The sequence below is a fragment of the Anser cygnoides genome, unplaced genomic scaffold (assembly GCF_040182565.1).
Source record: "Anser cygnoides isolate HZ-2024a breed goose unplaced genomic scaffold, Taihu_goose_T2T_genome scaffold_44_1, whole genome shotgun sequence".
NCBI classification, from domain to species: Eukaryota; Metazoa; Chordata; class Aves; order Anseriformes; family Anatidae; genus Anser; species Anser cygnoides.
Window position 1 is genome coordinate 1,229,673 of NW_027103068.1, and position 18,859 is coordinate 1,248,531.

The 18,859-nt window shown below is 66.9% G+C and overlaps 2 protein-coding genes across 3 annotated transcripts in view; one reads left to right on the forward strand and one right to left on the reverse strand.

Moving 5' to 3' along the window:
- NDUFA3 (NADH:ubiquinone oxidoreductase subunit A3) overlaps window positions 1-14,602 on the forward strand; it is a 95,389-nt gene extending 80,787 nt beyond the window's left edge. The window contains exons 1-4 of one of the 2 annotated variants that reach the window (XM_066989483.1): window positions 11,830-11,966; window positions 12,810-12,884; window positions 12,986-13,063; window positions 14,373-14,602. In XM_066989483.1, the coding sequence (XP_066845584.1) occupies window positions 11,951-11,966; window positions 12,810-12,884; window positions 12,986-13,063; window positions 14,373-14,464 (261 nt within the window). In that variant the 5' untranslated portion in view covers window positions 11,830-11,950 and the 3' untranslated portion in view covers window positions 14,465-14,602. Of the gene's footprint in view, window positions 1-11,829; window positions 11,967-12,809; window positions 12,885-12,985; window positions 13,064-14,372 lie in introns of those variants that run through there. The other variant, XM_066989482.1, reaches the window with a different exon arrangement.
- A 755-nt stretch (window positions 14,603-15,357) lies between these two features.
- On the reverse strand, window positions 15,358-18,854 carry TFPT (TCF3 fusion partner; the record flags this gene model as incomplete). Its single annotated transcript, XM_066989450.1, has 5 exons — window positions 18,718-18,854; window positions 17,834-17,942; window positions 16,665-16,735; window positions 16,474-16,543; window positions 15,358-15,492 (listed from the first exon to the last, which is right to left on the reverse strand). Coding segments are annotated over exons 2-5 (381 nt in total), but the record flags the coding sequence as incomplete, so codon positions are not given.
- Between the last annotated feature and the right edge of the window lie 5 nt (window positions 18,855-18,859).

Sequence of the window (18,859 nt, forward strand, 5' to 3'; positions counted from 1 at the left end):
GGGTCTGTAGCTCCTGCTCCCTATAGGACCCTGTGGGGCCTGTCCCTTACAGTGTCTGACCTGGCCAGGGTCTGTAGCTCCTGCTCCTATAGGACCTGTGGGGCCTGTCCTCCAGTGTCTGACCACAGGGTCTGTAGCTCCTGCTCCCTATAGGACCTGTGGGGCCTGTCTCTACAGTGTCTGACCCTATAGGGTCTGTAGCTCCTGCACCATAGGACCTGTGGGGCCTGTCCCTCCAGTGTCTGACCCTATAGGGTCTGTAGTTCCTGTCTCCTATAGGACCTGTAGGGGCCCTGTCCCTACAGTGTCTAACCCTATAGGGTTCTAGAAGCTCCTGCCCCAGGACCCTGTGGGGCATCCCCTACGTGTCTGACCCCTATAGGGTTGTAGCTCCTGCCGCCATAGGACCCTGTGGGGCCTGTCCTCTCACAGTGTCTGACCCCAGCAGGTCTGTAGCTCCTGCTCCTATAGGACTCTGTGGGGCCTGTCCTTACAGCAAGTGTCTGACCCCTATAGGGTCTGTAGCTCCTGCTCCCTATAGGACCTGTGGGGCCTGTCTTCCCAGTGTCTGACCCCTATAGGGTCTGTAGCTCCTGCTCCTATAGGACCTGTGGGGCCTGTCCCTTGCAGTGTCTAGACCCTATAGGGTCTGCAGTTCCTGTCTCCTATAGGACCCTGTAGGGGCCTGTCCCTACAAGTGTCTAACCCTATAGGGTCTGTAGCTCCTGCTCCTATAGGACCTGGAGGCGGCCTCCAGTCCCTATAGGTGTCTGACCCTCATAGGGTCTGTAGATCCTCCTCCCCCAGGACCCTGTGCGCAGACGTCCCTTCCAGTGTCTGACCCCATAGGGTCTGTAGCTCCTGCTCCTATAGGACCTGTGGGGGCCTGTCCCTGAGCAGTGTCTGACCCTATAGGGTCTGTAGCTCCTGCTCCTATAGGACCTGTGGGGCCTGTCCCTATAGTGTCTGACCCCATGAGGGTCTGGATGTAGATCCTGCTCCCCAGGACCTGGGTGGGGCCTGTCCCTCCAGTGTCTGACCCTATAGGGTCTGTAGCTCCTGCTCCCAGGACCCGTGGGGCCTGTCCCTACAGTGTCTGACCCTATAGGGTCTGTAGCCCCTGCTCCTATAGGACCTGTGGGGCCTGTCTTCTACAGTGTCTGACCCCATTAGGGTCTGTAGCTCCTGCTCCTATAGGACCCGCTGGGGCCTGTCCTCCAGTGTCTGACCCCTTTAGGGCCCAGTCTCCTGCTCCTATAGGACCTGTAGGGGCCTGTCCCTACAGTGTCTAACCCCTATAGGGTCAAAGAGCTCCTGCTCCTACAGGACCTGTGGGGCCTGTCCCCTATAGTGTCCTGACCCCTATAGGGTCTGTAGCTCCCCCCTCATAGGACTCAGTGGGGCCTGTCCCTACAGTGTCTGACCCTATAGGGTCTGTAGCTCCCCTGCTCCTATAGGACCCTGTGGGGCCTGAAATCCCTACAAGTGTCTGACCCTATAGGGTCTGTAGCTCCTGCTCCTATAGGACCTTGTAGGGGCCTCGTCCCTCACAGTGTCTGACCCCAATAGGGTCTGTAGCTCCTGCTCCTATAGGACCTGTGGGGCTCTGTCCCCACAGTGTCTGACCCTATAGGGTCTGTAGCTCCTGTTCCCATAGGGTCTGTAGGTCTTGCCCCCATAGCACCTGCTCCTATAGGACCTGTAGCTGCTGCTCCTATAGGACCTTGTAGGGGCCTGTACCTACAGTGTCTGGACCCTATAGAGTCTGTAGCTCCTGCTCCTATAGGATCTGTGCCTGTCCCCACAGTGTCTGACCCTAGTGTCTGTAGCTCCCAGTCTGCTCCCATAGGACCTGTGTGGCTTGTCCCTACAGTGTCTGACCCTATAGGGGTCTGTAGCTCCTGCTCCTAGTAGGAGAGACCTGGTAGGGGCCCCCCTGTCCCTACAGTGTCTGACCCTATAGGGATCAGAAGCCCTGCTCCTATAGGACCTGTGGGGCCTGTCCCTATAGTGTCTGTGGGACCCTATAGGGTCTGTAGCTCCTGCTCTTACAGCTCCTGCACCCCATAGGACCTGTGGGGCCTGTTCCCATAGTGTCTGACCCTATAGGGTCTGTAGCTCCTGCTCCCTATAGGCCGGGGCCTGTCCCTATAGTGTCTGACCCTATAGGGTCTGTAGCTCCTGCTCCTATAGGACCTGTGGGGGGCACTGTCCCTACAGTGTCTGACCCTATATAGGGTCTGTGGCTCCTGCTCCTATAGGACCTGTGGGGGCCTGTCCCCTATAGTGTCTGACCCTATAGGGTCTGTAGATCCTGCTCCTATAGGACCTGTGGGGCCTGTCCCTATAGTGTCTGACCCTATAGGGTCTGTAGCTCCTGCTCCTATAGGACCTGTGGGGCCTGTCCCTCACAGTGTCTGACCCCTATAGGGTCTGTAGCTCCTGCTCCTATAGGACCTGTGTGGCTTGTCCCTACAGTGTCTGACCCTACAGGGTCTGTAGCTCCTGCTCCTATAGGACCTGTAGGGGCCTGTCCCTTACAGTGTCTGACCCTATAGGGTCTGTAGCCTCCTGCTCCTATAGGACCTGTGGGGCCTGTCCCTACAGTGTCTGACTCCTATAGGGTCTAGTAGCTCCTGCTTCTTATAGCTCCTGCACCGTAGGTCTTGTAGCTCCTGCCCCTGGGGGGTACCTCCTGGCCTCTGTAGGGCCCAGATCTCTTGCCCCTCCTATGCATGCTCCTGCCCCATAGGACCTGGTCTTGCCCCTGTAGGGTCTGTCCCTACAGGGCTTGTAGGGCCTGCTCCTATAGCTCTAGCGCCTGTAGAACCTGCTCCCATAATCGGGGGCACCTCTTCCTATAGGTTCTGCGTAGCTCCTGCCCCTATAGGGCCCATAGGTCCTGCCCCCTATAGCTCCCTGCCCCATAGGACCTGTAGGGCCTGGCCCCTCATAGCGTCTGTCCCTGTGGGGTCTGTGGGTCCTGTCCCCATAGCTCCTGCTCCTGCAGAACCTGCTCCTATAGCATCTATTCTTATAGGATCTGTAGCTGCTGCCCCTATAAGACCTGTAGGACCTGCCCCTGCAGGGTCTGTCCCTATAGGGGCTGGGAGTCTGCCGGTTCATAGCTCCAGCCCCTGTAGAACCTGCTCCTGTAGCATTTGTTCCTATAGGTCTGCAGGGTCGTGCCCCTACAGCACCTGCTCCTATAGGTCCTGGAGCTCCTGCCCTTACAGGTCCCTGTAGGGTCTGCCCCTATAGGTCCCTGCCTCTATAGGTCCTCATGCTTCTGCCTTTATAGTTCTTGGTCCCCATAGAACCTGTAGCTCCCCGCACTTATAGCTTTCCTATCTCTGATGGGATCCATGTAGCTCCTGCCATTATAGCTCCCTGCCCCTGTAGGGCCTGCTCCATAGCCTCATACAGCTCCTGCTCCTGCAGCCCCAGATTCCAGGTCCTGCAGTTCCTGCCCCCAAAGGTCTTGTGATCTCCCTGCTCTTGCAGGTCATGCCCCTGTAGGACCTGCGTACCTCCTGCTCCTCATAGCTCCTGTAGGGCTCGTCCTGTAGGTTCCTATAGCTCCTGCCGGTCCTGCAGGTCTTGCTCCATGCCAGGCCCCTATAGCTCTGACTCTTACAGCCTCCCGACTTATAGGGTCGGGACATAGGGACCCGGTAGCCCCTGCCCTATAGGCCTCATAGGTCCTGCTCTTATAGCTCCTACTCTACAGACCCATATAGCTCCTACCCCCACTGGTCGTGTCCCCTATTAGACCCCTGTAGTCTCCTGCCCCATAGGCCTCATAGGTCCTGCCCTTATAGCTCCTACTCTACAGACCCCTATAGCTCCTACCCCTTTATATGAGGTCTTACCCTATAGACCCCTATAGCTCCTGCCCCCTATAGACCCCTATATTCCTGCCCCCTATAGACCCTATTCCTGGGGTGCCCCCATAGAATTGCTTTTATAGCCCCTACAGCCTGTAACTCTTGTTCTTACAGTGATACCCGTACGCATACTGCCCCCTATAGCCTCCCCTCGACCCCTATAGCTCCCCACACACCCCCTATAGCCTTTCCCCCACACCCCCTATAGCGCGTCCCCACACTCCCTAGCAGGTCCCCGGCTCCGGGGTCCCCCCCCTTCTGCAACCCCCTCTCCACCCCCAGGCGAGCGCTGCCGGAGCTTCATCCACCGGGTGCCCCCCGAATCGGAAAAGGGTGAGCATCATGGGGGGGGGTCCCTAGCCCCCTACACCCCCCCCATACCCCCCCCTCCTACACCCCCTACGTCCCCTATACCCCCCCCAAACCCTCAGCTCCCCCCCCCAGGTCCGCCGGGCATGGCGGCGCACGTGCCGTACGGTTTTCGCGCGCCGCCACCCCCGCCGCGCGCTGGGGCCCCGAGGACGCTGGCTTTGGGGTGAGCCCCTAATTTTATTTTATTTTATTTTTTTGGGGGGGGGGGGCATGCGTATGGGACCCCCCCAACGTGTGTTTTGCCCCCCCCCCCCCCCCCCCCCTTGCAGAGCAGCCTGGGCATCCTCTCAGCTCGGCGCACCAAGACCCCCGCTGGAGGCGCAGCGCAGGAGGAGGCGGGCGGACGGGGGTGTTGGGGGGCTCGGGGTGTCTCCCCCCTCCGCCAGCAGCGAGACTCTTCGTGCTCCTGGGGAGCCCTGCCAGGAGCCCCCCCCGGCAGTGATTTTTTCCTCTGCTTGGAGTAATTAAAGCTTAATTAGAACGGCGACGGGATGAGGGGATTAACGGGGGGCTGATGACAGCTCCCCCCCCTTCATTATCTCCCCCCCATTATCTCCCCTTCATTATTTCCTTCCCCCCCCCCCCCCCATTATCTCGCCCCCCCCAGTGTCAGCACCGCTCCGTGTCCAGCACAGCTCTTTATTGCACGCCACCGGTTTGGGTCAAAATCACACAGATTTGGTCAAAGACCCCCCCCCCCGGGATGGGGTGAAGAAGCCCCCCCCCGGATTAGATTCGGACCCCCCTCCCCCTGCTGGGACTTGAACCCCCCCGGAGTAGGATTGGCTCCAGGTGCTCTGATTTGGGGCAAAACTCCCCCCGGATTTGAGGATCAGCCCCTCTGATTTGGGTTGAAATCCCCTGCAAAATTGGGGGGCGCTACCCTCTGATTTGGGTCAAACCCCCCTCCAATTTGGGATCAGCCACCCTCTGGATTTGGGGCAAACCCCCCCCCTAATTTGGGGTCAGCCCCCTCTGGATTTGTGTACGCAAACCCCCCCCCAACTCTTGGGGTCAGCCCCCTCTGATTTGGGCAAACCCCCCCCAATTCTGGTGTCGGCTCCCCCGGCCCTACAGCAGGGTGCAGCGACTGGCCATGGTCGTGGCCGGGGGGGGCCAGAGCTCGGCGGGGGGTCCTGGGGGGGGCCCAGCTCCCCTGCGTTCCCCCATCGGGGACACGGCGTGGGAGGGGGCACGGGGGCGGGGGGGGCCCATGGGGGGGACATGGGCCACGGGGGGGTACGACGGGGACACGGGCCCTGGGGGGGTCCAGGGGGGGACAGAACAGGGGAGGGGGTTTTGGGGGGGGCATCACGGCCCTGAACGTGACCCAGGGGGGGACGGGCTGGGGACACGGTAGCGGGGGGGTGGCGCGGGGAGGGGGGCACGAGGCGGGGGGGGGCATGATGGGGGGACACGACGCAGGTGGGGGACACTGACCCCGGGGGACGCGGGCGGGGGGGACCCCAAGGAGCTGGGACCTGGGGGGACACACATCGGGGGCCCACCAAATTGGGGGTCCCCACGCTGGGGGGCCTCAAGTTGGGGGTCCCCAACCGGGGGTCCCTCAAACTGGGGGTCCCTCAAGCTGGGGGTCCCCAAATTGCGTGACCCCTGGAAACTGGGGTCCCAAAAGTGGTGGTCCTCACGCCGGGGGTCCCCAATCGGGGGTCCCCTAGCTTGGGGTCCCCAAATCTGCGCGTCCCCCGAACTGGGGGTCAACCGTGGTCCTCACACCGGGGGTCCCAATTTGGGGGTCCCCACACCAGGAACCCCCAAATCGGGGGTCCCCAAGCTGGGGGGTCCCCCAAATTGGGTCTCCCTAAACTGGGGGTCCTCACACCGGGGGTCCCCCAAATCGGGGGTCTCAATCACGCCGGGGGTCCCCAAATCACGTGTCCCCGGCACTGGGGTCGCACAATTTGGGGGTCCCCATGCCAGGAACCCCCAAATCGGGGGTCTCCACACCAGGTATCTTCCATGCCAGGTGCTCCCAGATTCCATGTCCTCACTCCGGGGGTCCCCAAATCGGGGGTCCCCTGGGAATTGCGTGTCCTCAAACTGGGGGTCCCCCAAATCGGGGTCCTCACGCTGGGGGTCCCCAATTTGGGGGTCTCCACGCCAGATATCTCCATGCACAGGTGCTCCCCAAATTGCGTGTCCCCTGACCAATCGGGTGTCCCCAAACTGCGCTCCCCGGACATGACGGGGGGTCCCCAAATGGGAACAGGGTCTCCACGCCAGCTGACTCAGACAGGTGCCCCCCAGGCTCCATCTGTCTGCCCCGATACCAGGTGCCCCACATCGCGCGCGTCTCCCCCGTCTGGGGCCCCTGCATAATCGCGCGTCCCCGTTCCGGGGTCCCCGGGGCTCCGGGGTCTCGGCGCGGGCAGCACCCGTGTTCTGCACCCCGCAGCCCGCAGGCGCAGGACGTGGGACACAACTGGCCTAGGCGCTGCCGGGTGGCCGGCGGCGGGGCCGAAGGGGCAGCGGGCGCTTGAAGGCGGCGCGTGTAGGAGCGCGCAGCTGAACAGCGCACAGCCCCCCCCGGGGGACCCCCCGGGACACCCCCCCCTCGGCCAGCAGAGCTCCTCAGCCCCCGGCCCAGCTGCTCCAGCTCCGTTTTCGTCCGCGCCCCCGCGCGACCTCTTCCTCGCCATTATCCGGGGAACTGGGGGCCGCAATGTTTTTAGGCTGCCCCTCCCGGACGCCTTGAGGTGTCCGGGGGGCTCACAGAGGCTTGCGGGACTCCCCCCGGCGCCGGGGGGAGGCTCGGAGCTCGGGGGCGTGTTGGGGTGCTGGGGGGAGATGGGGTGCTGGGGGCCCCCCCACCTCGGCCCATGCGTGGCCACCGTGGCCCTGGGGGGTGCTGGTGCTTGGGTGCCCCCCCCCCCGGCCCATGTGGCCGCTACCGGTGCCTCAGTGGGGCCCCAACGTGTGCTCCCCTTGTGCCCATGGGGCCACGGGGGGCGGGCTTGGGGGCCCGGCCTCCCTGGCCCATGGGGCCACCGGGGTGCTCCTGGGGGGGGGCACCGACGTTGGTGCTCCCTCAGGCCCGACGGGGCCACGGGGGTCTGGGGGCTCTGGTCCCCTCCCTTGGCCCATGGGGCCACCGGGGTGCTCCCTGGGGGGGCTCCAGGTGCTCGGGCCCCCGGTGCCCACGGCGCCATTGGGGTGCTGGGGGGCGCTTGGCTGCCTGGGGCCCCCTCTTCACGTGCGGTGCCACCACACCGGGGTGGTGCTGGGAGGGGGTGGCCCCCTCGGAGCCCCCCCCCCATGGGGTGCTGGGGGGTGCTGGTGTCCGGCTTAGGTTGGTCCCTGGGTCCCCGGGTCGGGGCGCTGTGGGGACAAGGGCCTGCAGGGAGGATGGGGCGGGGGCAAGGGGCGCGCGATGGGGACGGAGGTGGGGACATTGCGGGGACCAAGGGACAAGGGGGGGCGCGATGGGGATGGGGACAAGGGGGGGGCACTGTGGGGACAGGGATGGGGACACCACAAAGGGACGCCCTGAGCACCGGGATGGGGACATGGGGTCACGACGTCGTGACACAACGGGGTCATGACGGGGTCACAATTAGGACACAACGGGGACACGACTGGAACACAATGGGGTTCCAACAGGACACGATGGGGTCACAATGGGGACACAATTGGGGTCATGAAGGGGGCACAATGGGGACACAATGGGGTCACGATGGGAACTCAACGGGGTCACGATGGGGACACGACGGGGACATGATCAGAACTCAACGGGGACACCACAGGGACACCACATGGACACCACAGGGACACAACGGGGACACAACGGGGACATGATGGGGACATGACTGGGAACTCAACTGGGGACGCAACTGGGACACAAGTGGACACAACTGGGACACAACAGGAACTCAATGGGGACTCAAAGTGGAACTCAACGGGGTTCCAAACGGAGACACTAACTGGGACACAACGGGAACTCAACGGGGACACAATGGGGACACAACTGGAGACACAACTGGGACACAACAGGGACTCAATGGGGACTCAACGGGGTTCCAACGGGGACATGACTGGGACACAATGGGAACTCAACGGGGACATGATGGAAACTCAACGGGGACATGACTGGGACACAACTGGGAACACAACTGGGACTCAACGGGAACTCAACGGGAACTCAATGGGGACATGATGGAGACATGATGGGGACACAACGGGGTCCCAATGGGGACATGATGGGAACTCAACAGGGACACAATGGGGACACAACTGGAACACAACTGGGACACAACTGGGACACAATGGGGACACAACGGGGACACAATGGGAACTCAATGGGGACTCAACGGGAACTCAACGTGGAACTCAATGGGGACATGATGGAGATATGATGGGGACAACGGGGACATGATGGGGACATGATGGGAACTCAACAGGGACACAATGGGGACACAACTGGGACACAACTGGGGACACAACAGGAACTCAACGGGGACTCAAAGGGAACTCAATGGGGTTCCAACGGGGACACGACTGGGACACAATGGGAACTCAACGGGGGACACAATGGGACAACTGGAACACAATGGGGACACAACTGGGACACAACTGGGACACAACGGGGACTCAATGGGAACTCAACTGGGACATGGGGGAAACTCAATGGGGACACAACTGGGACACAATGGGAACTCAATGGGGACTCAATGGGAACCCAACGGGGTTCCAATGGGGACATGATGGGGACACAATGGGAACACAACGGGGACTCAGCAGGAACTCAACGGGGACATGATGGAGACATGGTGGGGACACAACAGGGACATGATGGGGACATGATGGGAACTCAACGGGGACACAACTGGGACACAACGGGGACACAACTGGAACACAATGGGGACTCAAAGTGGAACTCAACGGGGTTCCAACGGGGACACGACTGGGACACAACGGGAACTCAATCGGGTTACAACTGGAACACAATGGGGACACAATGGGGACACAACTGGGAACACAACAGGGACACAATGGGGACACAACGGGGACTCAATGGGAACTCAACTGGGAGACAACGGGGACTCAATGGGAACTCAACTGGGACATGAGGGACACTTAACTGGGGACACAACTGGGACACAACTGGGACACAACGGGAACTCAACGGGGACACAATGGGGACACAGCTGGGACACAACTGGGACACAACGGGGACTCAACGGGAACTCAACGGGGACACGACAGGGACACTGCCCGTGACCGGGGCTCCCACCGGGGCGGTCCCAACTGGGGGGTTCCCCGGGGGGGTTCCCGCCCCTCACCTGGCGGCAGGCTGACGACGGCGCCGTCGCCGGCGTCGGGGCGGTGCCAGCGCAGGGCGGGGAGGTGGCGGCGCAGGAGGGCGGCGGCGTCACGGTGGCCGCGGGCGCGGGCGGCGGCGTCAAGGGAGAGGCGGTGGCGGCGCCGCAGCAGCGCCCGCAGCGGTCCCCAGGCGCAGCCCCCCCGGAACTGGGGGGAGCCCAGCAGGGCCTGCACGGCCCCCAGCACCGCTGGGAAGGCTGGGGGGACGGGACGGGGGGGGTCAGGGGGGGTCACAGGAGGTGGGGGGACGGGGGGAGTCAGGGGGGTCACAGGGGGTGGGGGGACGGGGAGGGGATCAGGGGGCCCTGGGTATGGGGGTGACATGGGGGTGTGGGACGGTCACGGTTGAGCCGGGCACCACTGGGAAGGCTGGGGGGGGACGGGGGGGGGTCAGGGGGGTCACAGTGTGGGGGGGGACGGGGGGCGGCCAGGGGGGGTCACAGGGTGGGGGGACGGGGGGGTTGGGGGGGTCAGGGGGTCCTGGTTATGGGGGTGACATGGGGGTGGGGGGCAGGGGGGGTCACGGTTGAGCCCAGTACTGCTGGGAGGGCTGGGGGAGACAGGGGGTGTCAGGGGGGTCACAGGGGGTGGGGGGACGGGGGGGGTCGGGGGGGTCACAGGGTGGGGGTTCGGGGGGGCTGGGGTCGGGGGGGGGTCCTGGTTAGGGGGGTGACATGGGGTGGGAGGTGGGGGGTCCCAGTTATGGGGGTGTCAAGGGGGTGGGGGCTATGGGGGGTCCCAGTTACAGGGGCACCACGGGGATGGGGGACATTGGGGCCCCCCCCCCACCCCCAACCCCCTGGGGGCTCTGTGGGTCCTCCCCCTCTTGCCCCCCCCTTGCCCCCCTCTCACCCCATTCCTCGCCCCCCACTCTGGGGAGGCCGAGCGGGAGCTGCCGTCCTCCGAGGGGGTGCGGGGGGCTCGGGGGGCCCCGGCTCCGCGTCCCCCCAGGGCACCACCAGGTCCAGCGAGTCCAGGCCCTCCCCTCCACCCAGCGCAGGGCTGCGGGGGGGCCTGGAAAAAAAAAAAAAGGGGGGGGGGTTAAGGGGGGGCCCCCCATTTTATTGGGGTGCCCCATGGGGTCGGTGCCCCCCCCCATTTTATTGGGGTGCCCCATGGGGTTGTTGCCCCCCCATTATATTTTAGGGGTGCCCTATGGGGTTGGTGCCCCCCATTTTATTGGGGTGCCCCATGGGGTCTGTGCCCCCCCCATTATATTTTTATGGGGGGCCCCTTGGGGTTAGTGACCCCCCCATTTTATTGGGGTGCCCCATGGGGTTGTTGCCCCCCCCCATTATATTTTAGGGGTTATTTTGGGGTATTAACGGTCCCCCCCCCATAACCCCCCCCCCATCAAGGACCGCCCCCCGCCAACCCTCCCAATAAATAGAGCCCCCCGTGCCCCCCCTCCCCCTCCCTCCTCCCCTCTTCTACCCCCCCGTGCCCCCCTCCCTCGCTTTGCCCCCCCCCCCCCGTGCCCCCCCACCCCCACTTACTGCCGGGGGGGGCCACTTCGGGCGTTTTTCGGGCTCGGCCCTGCCGCGGGTGGCGGAAGGGGCGCCGGGGGGGGCAGCACCGGGGGGGCTCCATGGGGGGTGGGGGGTGGGGGCAAAGTCCGACAGCCCCCCCCCCCCCCAAACCCTGCCTCTATGGGGCTGGGGGGGGCCTGGGGGGGTTTGGGGGGGGTGGGGGGGCCTGGGGGGTGGGGGGGCTGGGGAATTTGGGGGGCAGGGGGGTTTTAGGGGATTTTGGGGGGGGGGGTTGGGGGGGGTTTTGGGGGGGGGGGCCTGTGGGGGATTGGGGGGGCTGGGGAATTTGGGGGGTTCAGGGGATTTTAGGGGATTTGGGGGGGTTGGGGGAACTGGGGGGGTTGGGGGATTTGGGGAATTTAAGGGACCCCCCCAGTCGTGACTCCCCCCTGTCGTGACCCCCCCGCCCCCCCGACCCCCCCCCCTCTGCCGCCTCGGGGGATCTTTGGCGATTTTTTGGGGGGATTTTGGGGGGATTTTGGGGGATTTTCGGGACCCCCCCCTATCGCGACACCCCCCTCTATCGTGACACGCCTCTCTATCGTGACAGCCCCCCCGCCCCCCCCCCCGACCTCCGCAGCCCGGTACCGGGGTTCTCGCGCCCCCGCCCCCCCCCGCCCCCGGCGCTTTCTCTTTCGGTTCTGCGGCCGCGGGCAGGGGGCGGGGCCAGAGGACCACGTGACCCCTGACCACGCCCCCGACCACGCCCCCCGCGCTTCTGGCCCCGCCCCCGTCCCGTATGGCCCCGCCCCCTCGTGACGTCACCGCCGGCTCCGCCCCGCCCTTGGGGAAAGGGCGGCGCGGGGGCTGCTGGGAGCGGCTATGGCGGGGCTGGGCAGTGAGCGGCGGGGGGGGGGGGGGGCATGGGGGGGGCTGGGGGGGCTTTGGGGGGGCCTGGGGGTCCTGGGGGGGCCTGGGGGTCGTGGGGGGGGGGTTGGGGGGGCCTGGGGGGGTCGTGGGGGGGGGTCCTGGGGGGCATCGGGGGGGGGCGTGGGGGGTCCTAGAGGGCACCGGGGGGCCTGGGGGTTGTTGGGGGGGGCCTGGGGGGGCTTTGGGGGGTCCTGGGGGTCCTGGGGGTCCTGGGGGGGGTTACGGGGGTCTTAGGTGGCGGGGGAGGGGGGTTAGGGGGTCCTAGAGGGCACCGGGGGGGCCTGGAGGGATCTGGGGGGGGTCCTGGGGGGCTTTAGGGGGTCCTGGGGGGGGCTGGGGGGGGCAGGGGTCCTGGTGGGGAGTTAGGGGGTCCCTGGGGGTCCTGGGGGGGGGTCTTGGGGCTTTGGGGGTCCAGGGGGTCCTGGAGGGGGTTAGGGGGGTCCTAGAGGGCACTGGGGGGGCCTGGGGGGTGGTTGGGGGGGGGGGGGGGCGGGGGGGGGCGCTTTAAGGGGCCCTGGGGGGGGGGTCCAGGGGGTCCCGAGGGAATTTGGGGGTCCCTGGGGGGCGTTGTGGGACCCAGGGGGTATTTGGGGGGCTGGGGGGCTTTGGGGGGCAACGGGGGGTCCTGGGGGTCCTGGGGGGTCCTGGGGGGGTCAGGATTAGGGGGGCTTTGAAGGGGCAGAGGGGGTTGCTGGGGGGGTTTGGGGCACCTGGGGGTGTTGGGGGGGAGCTGGGGGGGGTCGTGGGGATGAGGGGGGGTCGTGGGGGGGGGTTTGGGGGGGGGGGTCCCTGACCCTTGCCCCCCCCCCAGGGCTGGGGGCGGCGCTGAGGACCCTGTGGGCGAAGGAGCCGGTGATCACCATCAGCCTCGGCATCACCGCCGTGGGTGAGCCGGGGGGGGGGGGGGGGGCATGGGGGGGACATGGGGGGGGGCGCTGGGGAATTTGGGGGGGGGCACGGCCCCCTCTGACCCCCCCCCGCCCCCAGCCATGCTGTCGCCGTTGGTCAGCCCCTTCGCCAAGTACTCGGGGATGATCAACAGGGCCACCCCCTACGCCTACCCAGGTGCGCCCCCCCCCGGGACCCCCCCCCCCAAGACCCCCCCTCGACCCCCCCCCAAATCCCCCCCCATCCCCTAAATCCCCCCAGACCCCCCCCCCCAAAAAAAAAAATAACAGGGACCCTTCAACCCCAGGAGACCCCAGGCCCCCCCAGGACCCCCAAATTCCCCCAGACCCCCCAAGGACCCCCCAAAAACCCCAGGGACCCCCCCCCAGGACCCCCCCAACCCCAGACCCCTCCCCAAAAAAAACAGGGATCCCCCAACCCCCCCGGGACACCCTCGGGACCCCCCAACCCCCCCCAGGACCCCGCAATCCCCACCTGGACCCCCAAAATTCCCCCAGATGCCCCCAAGGCCCCCCCCCCCAAAATCACTGGGAACCCCCAACCCCTCCGGGACCCCGCCGGGACCCCCCCCCAGGACCCTCCAAACCCCTCTGGGACCCCAGGACCCCCCCAAGGACCCCCCCAAAAGCTCCCAGGACCCCCCAACCCCCATGACCCCCCCCAGGGACCCCCCAACCCACCTGTGACCCCCCCCCGGGACCCCCCCCAAGACCCCCCCCCGGACCCCCATTGCCCCCCCCCCATTCCGTTCCCCCCCCCCAGACCCCCCCATTGAAATTCAGGACCCCCCAATCCCCCCTCCAGACCCCCCATTTTAACTTTAGGACCCCCCCAACTCCCCCAGCCCCCCAGGACCCCCATTGCCCCCCCCCCATTTTCTATCCCCCCCGGACCCCCAATTCCCCCTCCCCGTCCCCCATTACCCCCCCCAGGACCCCCATTGCCCCCCCCCCATTTTTCTGTCCCCCCCGGACCCCCAATTCCCCCCTCCCCATCCCCCATTACCCCCCAGGACCCCCATTGCCCCCCCCCCATTTTTCTGTCCCCCCCGGACCCCCAATTCCCCCCTCCCCATGTCCCCCATTACCCCCCAGGACCCCCATTGCCCCCCCCCCCCATTTTTCTATCCCCCCCAGGGCCCCCAAATCCCCCCCTTGCCCCCTCAATCCACCCCCCCCACCCCCAAATCCCCCCAACCCCCCCCCGGAGCCTCTCAGGGGTCTCCCGGGGGGTCCCGACCCCCCAGGACCCCCATTGCCCCCCCCTACTTCCCCCCCCTCCCCCGGACCCCCACCCCCCCCCCTCAGACCCCCCCATTGCCCCCCTCCCAGACCCCCACTCCCCCTTCTAAGCCCCCCCCACCCCCCCCCCCCCCCCAAATCCCAGCCAACCCCCCCAGGATCCTCTCGGGGGTCTCCGGGGGTCCCGACCCCCGACCCCCCGACCCCCGTGCCCCCCCCCCCAGTGCCGGTTCGGGACGACGGGGCCATGCCCGAGGTGCCGGCGCACCCCTGCGACAAGGAGGGGCTCAGCATAGAGTGGCTCAAGAGGCTGTGACCCCCCCCCCCGAAAAAAAATATTGGGGGGGGGGGGGGTCCTCAGGGTGCTGCCCCCCCCCCCCCGGTACCGATTTGGGGGGGGGGGATGCGGGGGGGGCTCAGGAGTCCTAAAAATACAACGATTTTTGTCCCAAAACGTCTCTTTATTAGACAAAAATGGGGGGGGGGGGGGGCAAAATATTTTGGGGGGGGCAACCCAAAATATTTTGGGGGCAACCCCCCCCCCCGGCATTAAAGGCCCCCCCGGGGTGTTTTGGGGGGGGGAGCCCCAAATTGACCCCCAAGCACTGTGGGGGGGGTCTTTGTGATGCTGGGGGGCCCCAATATTTATTGGGGGGGTCCCAATACTATTGTGGGGGGCTGTATTTATTGGGGGGGTCTTAAGGATGTGGGGGGGGGCCTAGGGATGTGTGTCCCCCCGGGGTGTTTTTTTTTTTTGGGGGGGGACCCCAAATCGACCCCCAAGCACCACGGGGGGCGGTCTTTGTGATGCTGGGGGGGCCCCAATATTACTGGGGGGTCCCAATATTACTTGGGGGGTCCTTAAGGATATGGGGGTCTCAAGGATAAAGGGGGGCGTTCGTGAGAGCCCCCCCCCAAAATAAAGCCCCCCTCAGTCGAAGTCGGCGCCGGCGAACTTGGGGAAGCGCAGCAGCTTCTCGGGGGGCTCTGGGGGGCCACGGGGGGGGCAGCGCGGGGGGGGGCACAGCTCCTCCTCGTCCCCCTTCAGCTGGGGGAAAAAAAAACCATCAGTGTGGCCCCCCCATGCCAAAATCCGCCCCCCCCCCCCCCCCCCCCCCCAAATTTACCTGCGCCGTGAAGTCGTCGGGGGGCAGGGGGCGCCGCCCCCCGCCGCGCCCCCCCCCCGGGGGGCTCCTTCTCGTCCCGGCCCTGCCGCCGGCGCCGCTTGGTGCTGGGGGGGTCCGGGGGGCCGGGGGGGGCGGGGGGGCGCGGGGGGTTCCTTGTCGGGGGTTCGTTCTCGGCGTTGCCCGGGGTGGGGGCGTCGGCGCTGCCGCTGCCTTCGTCCTGGGGGGGGGGGCAAAAGGGGGTCCGGGGGTTTGGGGGGCATTGAGGGGGTGTTGGGGGGTCTGGGGGTTTTGGGGGGCCCAGGGGGAATTTGGGGGGGTCAGGGGGTGTTGGGGGGCTTGGGGGGATGTGGGGGGGGGGGGGTTCAGGGGGGCTTGGGGGGGTCCAGGGGGTGTTTGGGGGGGGGCTTGAGGGGGGTTTTGGGGGGCCCAGGGGGGAATTTCGGGGGGGTCAGGGGTCAGGGGGTTTTGGGGGGCTTGGGGGGGGCGTGGGGGGGGGTTCAGGGGGAATTTGGGGGGGGTCGGGGGGTTTGGGGGGGGGGTTCAGGGGGGTTTTGGGGGTGTTGGGGGGGGGCTTGAGGGGGTTTTGGGGGCCCAGGCGGAATTTGGGGGGGTCAGAGGGGGGTTTGGGGGGGGTCCAGGGGGTGTTGGGGGGGGCTTGGGGGGTGGGGGGTACGGGGGGCATTGGGGGGCTTGTGGGGGTGTGTGGGGGTTCAGGGGGTGTTTGGGGGGGGGCTTGAGGGAGGTTTTGGGGGGGCCCAGGGGGAATTTGGGGGGATCGGGGGGGGTTCGGGGGAGTCAGGGGGTGTTTGGGGGGGGGGGGGGGTCGGGGGTTGTGGGGGGATTTTGGGGGGGGGTTTGAGGGGGTTCAGGCGTGGTTTGGGGGGCGTTGAAGGGATGTGGGGGGGGTGTGGGGGGGGTTTGGGGGGGGGGGGTTGGGGTGTTTGGGGGGCCCGGGGGGGGTTGGGGGTGTTTGGGGGGGGGCTTGGGGGGGGTCGGGGGGGTCAAAGGGTGTCATGGGGGGGTCAGGCGGTGTGAATGGGGGGGGGTCAGGGAGGTGAATGAGAGGGGGTCAGGCGGTGTAAGGGGGGGGTCAGGGGGAGGACGGAGGGGATGTGGGGGGGGGTCAGGGTGGGACGGAGTTTTGCGGGGGGGGGGTCAGGGTTTGGGGGGGGTCGGGGTCTGGGGGGGGGGGCCGCACCTCGAGCAGGAAGGTGAGCTGCCCCTGCCGGTACTCGTCCCCGTAGGAGTCCAGCACCTTCATCAGGAACCTGGGGGGGGGGCATTTATTTTTTTTGGGGGGGGGCCATTTTTTTCGGGGGGGGTCATTTAGGGTGGGGGGGGTCAATTTTTTTTGGGGGGGGGGCTTTTTTTGGGGGGGGGGGGTCTCACCTGCGCTCCTGCTGCAGGCGCCGGGTGATGCGCTGCACCTGCTGCAGGCGGCCCAGCACCCGCTCGTTCACCTGGGGGCGGGGCCAAGCGGGAGGGGGCGTGGTCAGGGGGCGTGGACAACGAAGGGGGCGTGGCCGACGGGGGGGGCGTGGTCACGGAGGGGCGTGGTCGCGCAGGGGGCGGGGTCAAAGGGGGGGGTGGGAGGTGGGGAGGGAGAAGGGAGACGGATTGGCCACGCCCCCTATTGTGGCCACGCCCACCCCGCTGTGGCCACGCCCCCTGGGATAATGGGCGGGGCTTGTGAGGGTGGGGCCATGCTGAGTGGGCGTGGCTTGTTCGTAGGGGCGTGGCTAGCGGTGGTTGGGGGTGGAGCCAATAGGGGAAGGCAAAGGGTGGGGTGGCCACGCCCCCGGGAGTGGGCGGGGTTTGGGCGGTGGGCGTGGCCAGGTAGTGAGGGGCGTGGTTTGGTCGCGGGTGGGCGTGGCCAGTGTGTTGGGGCGGAGCCAACTCGATCCAAACGGGGGGTTGGGGGAGGTATGGCCACGCCCTCTAGCAGCAGTGGGCGGGGCTTATGAGGGTGGGGCGTTGTGGGCGGGGCTTTACAGAGTTGGGGCGTGGCCTCCGTCACGTGGGCGTGGCCAGAGCGCTGGGGGCGGGGCCGGTTCCCTCTTAAAGGGGAAGGGCACCATAGCGGGGAGGGGACAGCCACGCCCTCCAGCAGCAATGGGCGGGGCTTAATGGGGTGGGGCCGGGTGGGCGGGGCTGTACGGGAGTGGGGGCGTGGCCTTCATGATATGGGCGTGGCCAGAGCGCTGGGGGCGGGGCCAATTCCCTCTTAAAGGGGAACGGGCACCATAGGGGGGAAGGGGCCGTCCACACCCTCCGGTGACAACGGGCGGGGCCAAACGGGATCTGGGCGTGGCCTAACGGGGCGTGGCCGCCCAGGGGGCGTGGCCACAAGCGGGCGTGGCCTCCCGACCTGCTCCAGCTCCCGGCAGCGGCGCCCCAGGGCCTGCAGCTTGCGGTGGGCGACCTCGGCGCGGCGCCGCCCTTCCTCCTCCTCCTCCTCGTCCTCCTCGTCCTCCTCCTCGCCCCCCCCCCGGGGGCCGCCGCCGCCGTGGGGGGTCGCGGGCCCGCCCCCCAGCCCCCCCCGCGTCCTCGAACTCCACCTCGGTGTCCAGCTCGCTCTCCAGGATGTTGCCCCCGAAGAGCGGCGGCAGCGCCAGCTCCGAGCCCGGCGGCGCCGAGAACTCCTCGAAGCCCACCCCCGCCATGGCGCTGCAGGGGGGGGGGCACGGGGGGCGGGGGTGAGGACGGGACCCCCCCACGAGCACACAGCTCCCCCCCCCCCCCCGCCACAGGCACACAGCCCCGCTAATTGGGTCCTAATGCCCACCCCCCCCCGGGGCCTCAGACCCCTAATTGGGCCCCCAAATCCCCCCCCCCCCATTATTCCCCCCCCCGGACCCGTTATTTACACCCCCAGCCCCAAAATCCCCCCCCCAGCCCCTGTTATCCCCCCCCAAACCCTATTATTCCCCCCCCAGCCCCACAAACCTCCCCTTTAACCCCATTATTCCCCCCGCCCTGTTATTTACCACCCCCCAGCTCCAAAATCAGCCCCCCCCGGCCCCGTTATGCCCCCCCAGCCCTGTTATTCCCCCCAGCCCCATAACCCCCCCTTTACCCCCGTATTGCCCCCCCAGGCCCCTCAGCCCCCCGTAGCCCCCCCCCTTTTTACCCCCGTTATTGCCCCCCCCACCCCCACAGCCCCCCTTTTACCCCCGTTATTGCCCCCCACCCCCACAGCCCCCCCTTTTACCCCCGTTATTGCCCCCCCCCCCCACCCCCACAGCCCCCCCTTTTACCCCCGTTATTGTCCCCCCCAGCCCCCTCCCCCCCTTTTACCCCCGTTACCCCCCTCCGGCCCCGTTTTCCCCCCCAGCCCCCTCCCTCCCTTTTATCCCCGTTATTGCCCCCCCAGCCCCCTCCCCCCTTTTACCCCCCTTCCAGCCCCCGTTCCGCCCCTCCCCCTCCCCGTCGCCCCGCCCACCCTCTGATGACGTCACCCGGCACCGCCGGTCCCGGAGGGGGGAGGGGAGCGGCGGCTCCGGGCCGGCGGCCGGCGGCGCGCGGCGATGACGTCACCCGCGAGGCGCTGCGTGATGACGTACTGAAGAGAACCGGAAGTGGGC